Below are 8,657 nucleotides of genomic sequence, written 5' to 3'. Positions count from 1 at the left end.
GAATTGTGATTCTGTAAAACTGTAAAATGACTCATTTTACTCTATTTTAGAGAATCTGTTAAGAGGAACTACTGGAATTGCTCAAAGGCCAAATAGCTGTTGCAACTTGTATGCATTGATTCTATGATTCAATGAAAGCTCTCTTTGAATAACCTTCTTCTCTCTGTTCTTCTTATACTTCTTCTTCTTCAATATCATTACAAGTTCATACAAATATCAAAACTAACACAGGTTAATGGGCAATCAGATTTGTGTTAAGTTAAAAACAAAAGCACAACCTCCTTTTTGCGACTGACGGAAGAGTTCACCTTCGGTCATAATCCTTTCAATGAAATTCACTTTTAATAAAACTAATCACAGGCGCGTGCAATGCACGACATAATTATATTAAATAATTCAAAACTCAATTATTTTTACTTCAATAAAATGTCAAGTATCAAAAGATTGCCTGCCCCTTTGCAATGGGCAAGCCCATACTGATATGCATGACTTTGTATTCTTAAGCTCAGTTCCAGCTCATACCTAGTTTGAGGCCAAAAAAAATATTTATTACTAGTTTGGAAGTATAATCTACTATAATATATATTTAATATTATATTTTTGGACGACATGAGAAAAGAGACTTAGCCCTCATTGTCACTCAGTAGCTCGACTAGTGCCACCAAGCTTGACACTATAGAGGCTTGTGATCCCACCCACACGAACCGTGTGCTATAGACTCTTCCTTAAGGGCCGTGACCTTGTGTGGCCCACATGCCCACAAACGCTCGTGGGGCCCACACCTTAAACATCGGGGTCTCAGCTCCGATGCCAACCAATGTACAACGAAAGTAAATATCGATTAGTTAGTTCACAATTAAGTCAACGTAACATAGAATCCACCAAAAAATTGAGAGAAACCTCAGAAATTACATTACTTCATCATTCATCATTTTTTTGTCAAAGATGGCTACAAGTGCTATAAATAGTAAAACTATAAGACCCTACCCAGTAGACACGTATTTACCCAAAAAATACTAATATTAAACTTTAAAAAAACACTAATTTGACTAGAATTCCTATTAGCACTAAAAATTTTAATAATTTTATAAGAAATACATTTTAATAATAAAAAAAAACTAACTCTCCTGATTATTAAAATAAACTAAAAAAACTTGTCCTATATCAAGCACTCAGCCTCCACCAGAGCTCGCGATCTACAAAGATTTGGGTTCTCAGGAGGGAGATGTTGGGCATGTTTGGGAGTGTTGTCAACCGCTGTGAAGTGTTGTGCGGTGCTGTGAGTTATAAAATTGTGGTGCTGTGTAGTGTGTTGGAATGCAAAAAGTTGTTTAGCGCATCACTTTTAAAACTGTGGTGCGATGCTGTCAACCGTAATTTCGCGTTTTACGTATAAAAATAATTAATAATATTAATATAAATTAATAATATTAGATAATTAAAAATATTAATATAAATTAATAATATGAATATAATTAACGATATTAATATAAATTAATATAATTAATAATATTAATATAATTAATAATATTAATATAATTAATAATATTAATATAAATTAATCATATTAATATAAATTAATCATATTAATATAAATTAATAATATTAGATAATTAAAAATATTAATATAAATTAATAATATAAATATAATTAACCATATTAATTTAAATTAATAATATTAATATGATTAATCATATTAATATAAATTAATAATATTAATACAATTAACCATATTAATATAAATTAATATAAATTAACAAAATGTTTACATTGTATAATAGTTTAAAATAAAGTAGTTTACATCATTTGATGACGTTGGTAAATAAATAAATAAAAAAAAGTAATCTAGTACGATGCAAACACTTCAGCCGCAATCATATCGCGTAGAGCTGCCATCTCTAGGTCCTCACCAATAAATGGTTGGTTCTCCGAAGTGCTCGCTCCAACTTGGCTGGTACTGGCTTCCATGCCTGAGACATGAAGAGTGTGGTCATCATCACTATATGCAGTGAAGTCCGGGTCATCCAATGCGCGCAATCGTATGAAATTATGTAAAACTGCACAAGCAACCACGATCTTCACTTGAGTGCGAAATGAGTAAGGGGGCATTGTTGATAAAATGTGTCACTTATTTTTTAGCACACCAAATGTGCGCTCAATTACCAAACGGAGAGATGAGTGTGCATGATTGAAGGCTTCCCGTGGTGTCGATACATCAGGACCATTTCGGAATACCTCTAAATGGTATCTCTGTCCCCTATATGGTGCTAGATATCCACTTTGATTCACATATCCCGAATCAACTAAGTAATATTTTCCTGTAACATATTGGACAGTTAATGTTACTTACTGACGAAATTTGAATTAAAATACTAGTTTATCATAAATATGTTCATATGCCTTACCAGGGGGAGGGTGGGGAAACTTTGAGTTTGCATTAGAGAGAACCGTACTAAAAATTCAAGAATCATGAGCCGATCCCTCCCAACCCGCACACACATACGTGAATAACATATCGAAGTCACATGCTGCCATCACATTCTGCGTGGTCACACCTTTGCACCCAATGAATCTTGTCCGATCATCATGAGGGACTGATGCATGAATGTACGTACCATCAATTGCCCCGATGCAATCCCTAAAGTATGAAAAATATCTGTCGTCTTCTTCTATGTACGTCGGGACTGTCGAATATGTTGGATCCTTTAGTCGGATAATATCGTCTGACATCCGAATCAAACTGCTCAATACATTATGAAACTGGCGATGGACTGTTTCTCCAGAATACTGGAATCTATCCTGCATAGTCCGATTGCCGACACCATTTCCTACGGTGTAAACAAACATCCCGACTATCTCTTTCACACTTAGTTCACGAGATGGTTCGAGGCCATACCTCGTGCTCAATTCATTGCATAAGTCCCTGAACACCCACCTGTCCATCCTCAACACTGTCAAACATTTGTTCCTATTACCTCGTAGCAAGTCTGTCATGTACATATGTCCTGTGTACCATGATGTCCAACAAGGTGTACGTTGAATATCATACATTGCCTCACCGGCTGCAACAATTGCTACCCCCGTAATAGCCGCTAGTTCTTCCAAAATGAACTGCTCATTTACATCAGAATAGATATCCATATCCTGTTAAATCAAATGAAATTAACATGTTTAGAAAAATTCTTATAATATATTCCGATTATAGCACAATATTGCCCTAAACCATTATAAGTAACTATAAAACATTAAACAACTGAATTTTAATCCCAAATAAACATGAACACTACAATTATTGAAATGGAAAACAAATGTCAATCTGTACGGATTTTAACAACTCCGAAATTTAAAACATATAGAAGTCTAAACATATAACAAATGAAAATGAAAATTTTATCAATAATATTCTTCAGGTGCTGCCTCCTGCCCCACCCCCATTTGCTTCCGCGTACATCATCTTCAACCACGCAAGTTGCCAATCCCTGCGTAACATGGCAGTGAAGTACTCACGATGATCTTTGTTCTGAAACAGCTTGAGGGCAAACAAGAGCAAATCTCCCATCTCGACAGTCTCTGGAATTTCCTCCAAAATTCTTAAACATTCCGCGATTTCAGCTTTTGCTGATGAAATAGGGGCACTGGCAACTGCATTTGCCCGGCTGCTCACAGTGGAGACAAGATTGCCCAAGGACTTGCTAATGTCTTCGCGATAATCAGAAGCGAATGCCCTACGCTTCTTTTTCTCACGGGTCCCTGATGTGCCTGATCTCCTCCTACCTTGACGAAGTGACAGAGTGGGGGAGCTAGTTATTTCATTACTTTGCTCAATGTTTATGTCAAACTCTAGATCACTGGAACCATCAAAGCCGAGATGGATAGCATCCATATTGTCGCCGGTGTTGGTCCTTGGCAGTTTTTCATTAGTGCTGCCAGCATGTTGTTTAGATGCACCTGCAAACATTGCAAATTCACCAGTAGCCATCATCCCATCAAATAGTTCCTCCAACTGGTCAAGGTTTTCTGGACCTTGGATTCGAAACTTTGCAACTTTTTTGTCTTCCTGAAATATATTAGAATAATTTTATTTATTATAATGCATATAAAATACAGCAACTGAATCAAGTATGGAAAACATATGCATTCACTTGAAGCAACTCATAATCAACACTCAGATAAAGCATATATAAATTCAGTTTATGCTGCCAAATATTTACATAAGTTCCTAAAGTAGACATCAACAACTGACAGTGGAATAGATACATTCAACAATCTCAAACATCGTTAACATAACTTGAAACATTGTCCTATACGCATTACAACATTACACTTGCTGCATATGTCCTATATGCATAACATATTGCCCTAAATTCAAATAAAGTCCATAATATTGAAATAAAATGCAGGCAGTGTCCTATAGACATTCAAAAATTGCATCATCAGTCACATATTATTGTATAAAATTGCAAGAATGTCAATTTTAGTGACAATAAATTCACACAGCAACCTATGGACAGTTAGAGTGTCCAAAACATTGATAAAACTTTATCAAAATTGACATGTTTGAGATCTTAGCAATTAAAATTAACAGATTGTAATACATGTACATAATAAACAGATTGTCCTGAATTCTTTTCTCCCACCAGTCATTGTCAGCAAGAATTGTGTTCCGAACACAATCCCATCCAGTCCCAGTGTCATGCATACGCAGTTTCTTCCACAATTTGTACTCCTTCTTCAGATTGTCCCACTTGTTCTTGAATTGTGGTTGATCATATCGCTTCCCTGTTTTATCGAAAAAGCCAATAACTATCTTCTACCAACCTTCTTTGGTGAAGTGCGAACCAGGCCTACGTCCTTCCTTTACTTGTTCGACACACAGATCCACAAACACTTTGGTTTGGGCTGAGTCCCAATTGGCCTTGTCTACAGCTTGGGTTGATGGTGCATGAGGTGTGGTGGTATTACTCATACTACGTCACAAGGGCGATGTTTATAACTTATAATTGAAGATATATGTTAAGTGACACAACTGTACAATAACCGAAAATATAACCCCTACTTCTATTGCCACACAAAGTACACTAATCACCTGACAAATGCCAACTCAAGTTTGCTAACAAATATTATTAACAGTAAATAATAGAATCATGCAAATGTTGTGAACACAATGCAATAATCCAATATTTAGAACTTGTATATACTATTCTCAACACAAAATAATAATTAAGGAAATCATAACTGTACATGCATCATATTATATTAAGTTAATGAAAATAACTGTCAATAGATTTTGAAGTAATAAATACTATAGCACGTATGAAAGACTTCAGAACCAATAATCCACAAATTGCTACTCTAAACCAGATCCAAGTAAGGTTGCAGCACAAAAAATAAGGTTACAAACATGAAGCACATATCATATCAGACGTCTAATGCACAAAGAAAAACATACAACTCATGTTATCCAATTAAAAACATATCATATTCTTCAGAAATAGGAACATAGAACTCATGTTATCAAATCACTAAAATATCATATTCAATGAATAAATGGCAGTGAACTCTAAAGCAGAACAATCAATTTGACCATGAACTTACATAGAATTTGATGGGCATACCCTACTACGTAACTATAATCCTTAATTGTCTAAGATGCCTTAGAGACTTCTAAAATAAAGAGACACTAGAACTTCATAAGCTTTGTCATTGGATTGCTAAAATAATAGGGGATTAGCAGAGCTAGATGCTCGACTAGACCTTATCATCACTCGACGAAATGCAATGTATTAGCTTAGCAATGTAACTGTAATCCTACTCGATAGACTAGATGGCAGGGACCCCCCATTTGGAATATATAGCTTTTGTAGCATGGAATTTTCAGTCTCATCTTTAGAGCTAGGAAGAGGGACAACAAATAATGGCTTTAATCTAGTACTGGGTTAACGAGAAAGAGATCAACTCGACCAAACACTGTTGAATCAATTAGCATGCAAACACAGTTTGTGATAGTAAAGAGAGATTGATCAGATTTGACATGAAAATCGAACAAGATGTGAGAAACGAATGATAAGAGAACTGAGAATCTAGCTCATACCTGATAAGAGAAGTGAGAATCTAGCAAAACCTAAACACTAAAGGCAAACAGGGTTTGCGAAATCTCTAACCCTAACATCGCAAACAGCAAGAAGATAAATGAAATTAATGGCCAAATCGAGCTCATACCTGATTTGAGTTCAGCTCGTCGCAAAGTCCGTCGTGGTTGATGAGTCGTAGCAGCAGAGTTAGGTGTGGAGGTTGCGAGGTGGGAGCTCTGCTAAGATGGGTACGATATTCGTCTCAAACGCGAGAATGGAGATGAAGAATGAACGTGGGCTGGAACGAGACAGAATGTGGGCAAGGGAACGTGGTCCAACGTGACACGCGTGATTGGGCTGCACCAAACACTTCTGGCCCGTTGCGTCTAGCCTAAACACAGAACGTGGTATTCAAACGTGCTGCCAAACCCAGTCGTTATCTTATCAATACTGTTGTTGCCAAGATTAGTAAGGCTTTCTATGTTGACTTTGCTTATCAAGAATAATCTGATTTTGCATTAATCACTTGCTTTTAATTAACTATTTTTAAATTAATATAACTGTTTTTCCTTGTGAAGTTTGATCTAGCCATTATTTGACACCTGAGCTACTAGTTGGAGTGATAAGGATGATGTGTATTACCCTGATGACCAGGGTTCGAATCCTTCATTCCCGTTTCAAAAAAAAAAGAATGGACAAAAGTTTTAAGAAATGAAAAAATAAGATGAATATTTAGTAAATGAAGCCAATGACCCGGACAAGATATGGTTACACTTACACACAAGGTGGTTAATTAAAGTAACTGCATAAGAGACAAATCTTGGAGAACCAACAAGTGTCAACACATAATCAAATACTCTAAACCACTTCAATTCCATCATAAAAAGAGAGAAAATTCTCTATTAAACAAAAAAAAAATTACCCAAACATGTCAACCTTCAAACTCACTGTAATCAATCTTTCCAAATTCATTAATGGATCGAGAGGAGCCATTACTGCTGCTGGAATAAGCAATTCTAATCTCTGCAGGGCTTTTGTCACAGCCTCCCCAACACATCTACGAGTAAGTCCAAATTTCTTGCAAATTTCACCAAGTCTACATATATATAATTGGATTGATTAATTTTACAGGCCAAAGAGGACAAAGAGAATACACAGAATATAAAAGAGGCAGCAGACGCAGTCAAAGACAGTGCAAAGCAGGTCAAGGAAACAACAAAATTTGTGAGAGATGTGGGTTCTGATGCTGCTAAAAGTGTAAGTTTTTGAAACCCTTATTTTAAGCCCTTATGTTTGACCCTTAGGAGAGCAAACCTATATACATACATACATATATGTATATGTATATATATATATATGATATGATTATATTGTATGTTCTTCATGCATGGTTTATTAATCAAGAATGATTGTTTTTGGGCCATTTTAGATATCTAAAATGTCCGAAAAGGTATGCGATGCGGCAGAAACTGTGAAAGACAAAGCGCAAGGGACATTCTCCGGCGCTTGGGGTACGGCCAAGGCCGCCACTGAAATGATCAAGGACAAGGTTGTTGACAAGTAGAATTTCTTTTTTTCTTTTGTTTTTTTGATCAATAACAAGGATGTAAAGAAATATATGTCTTGATTTCAAATAATTGTAATCCCTATAATTATAATTCTTCATTGGCAAGTTTGAGATTGAAATTGATGTATTGACCAATGCTTGATGTGAAATTTCAGTTTTATTACAAAAAAAAAAAAAAGAAGAAGAGTAAGAGAAGCCCAATCGCTGGTTTTGGGGCCACAAAGTGAGTGGGCTAGACAGGGAAGGCCAAGGGTAATATTAAGGCCCATGAATCTCTAACAAGAGTCTTCATTGTTTATGAGTTATGACCCAAAATTGGTGGGTACTATTTACACTTCATGTTTTTCTATTCACCCTAAAACTACAAATCCTATTAAAAATTAATCTGGTCTGAATATACCCCCTTCAATGTTTTTTTCAAAAAAAAAATCAAAGACGCCCCAGACCAACAAAACAGAGCAGCAATGTTCTGCGAACATATTGCCTAGCCATGAATGCTACATGCTCTAGCATGTGGCTCTCAAATGCAAATTCAAACGCTATCGCTTCCAGCAGGCCCAATCTTAAGGACAGAAGCAAGGTCTAGGGTGCGATTTGTACTTGATGCTTCCTGCACAATTTAGATATGCATCAATTAAGAAACTAAAAGCAAAAAAGGCAGGAGCAGAATACATTAGCTTGCATAAAATTAAGATGATAACCTTGCCAGAGTCAAGTGGAATGATGTGACAATCAAAAGGCAGGAGTGGTGCATCATCGGCAAAAGAAGCAGTCTTGGACAATCTGCAGTGGGCATTTTAACTTAACCCTAAACAAACCAGTTTTTTCAACAAGAAATGGGAGGTAATGTGGTAATAGGTGAGACCTACCAAGTCTTCTGGGTACTCCATCTCTTAGTCGTCAGAGCTCTCCTCGTTACCGGAGATGTCCTCGTCGGTGAAGTCTCTGAAGTCTAGATCAACGTGGTAATCGTCGTCACCCATCAGTGTTGACAAAATGTTGTAGGTGAGAGACGAAAC

The 8,657-nt window shown here is 36.1% G+C and overlaps 2 protein-coding genes across 2 annotated transcripts; both read right to left on the bottom strand.

Annotated features, from left to right (window-relative positions):
- Positions 1-2,124: 2,124 nt before the first annotated feature.
- On the bottom strand, positions 2,125-3,141 carry LOC120014204. The gene is made up of 3 exons (XM_038866125.1): positions 2,504-3,141; positions 2,406-2,452; positions 2,125-2,318 (listed from the first exon to the last, which is right to left on the bottom strand). Exons 1-3 carry the CDS (start codon positions 3,139-3,141, stop codon positions 2,125-2,127), a joined length of 879 nt encoding a protein of 292 aa, XP_038722053.1.
- A 265-nt stretch (positions 3,142-3,406) lies between these two features.
- Positions 3,407-4,897, bottom strand: LOC120014203. The gene is made up of 2 exons (XM_038866124.1): positions 4,619-4,897; positions 3,407-4,057 (listed from the first exon to the last, which is right to left on the bottom strand). The coding sequence occupies exons 1-2, from the start codon at positions 4,697-4,699 to the stop codon at positions 3,407-3,409; spliced, it is 732 nt and encodes a 243-aa protein (XP_038722052.1). The 5' UTR covers positions 4,700-4,897.
- Positions 4,898-8,657: the final 3,760 nt, after the last annotated feature.

The sequence above is a fragment of the Tripterygium wilfordii genome, chromosome 14 (genome assembly GCF_013401445.1).
Source record: "Tripterygium wilfordii isolate XIE 37 chromosome 14, ASM1340144v1, whole genome shotgun sequence".
In the NCBI taxonomy this organism is placed as follows: domain Eukaryota; kingdom Viridiplantae; phylum Streptophyta; class Magnoliopsida; order Celastrales; family Celastraceae; genus Tripterygium; species Tripterygium wilfordii.
This window is presented reverse-complemented; position numbering and strand designations above follow the sequence as displayed.

Bases quoted from the DNA above. Each gene is read 5' to 3' on its own strand.
- LOC120014204 (XM_038866125.1), bottom strand. From the start codon at position 3,141: ATGGATATCTATTCTGATGTAAATGAGCAGTTCATTTTGGAAGAACTA. The intron at 2,453-2,503 runs GTATGTGTGTGC...TTGAATTTTTAG, and splicing joins GACTTCGATATGTTATTCAC to TACGGTTCTCTCTAATGCAA. The intron at 2,319-2,405 runs GTAAGGCATATG...AATATGTTACAG, and splicing joins GTTTCCCCACCCTCCCCCTG to GAAAATATTACTTAGTTGAT.
- LOC120014203 (XM_038866124.1), bottom strand. From the start codon at position 4,699: ATGCATGACACTGGGACTGGATGGGATTGTGTTCGGAACACAATTCTT. The intron at 4,058-4,618 runs GACAATCTGTTT...AATATATTTCAG, and splicing joins GGTGGGAGAAAAGAATTCAG to GAAGACAAAAAAGTTGCAAA.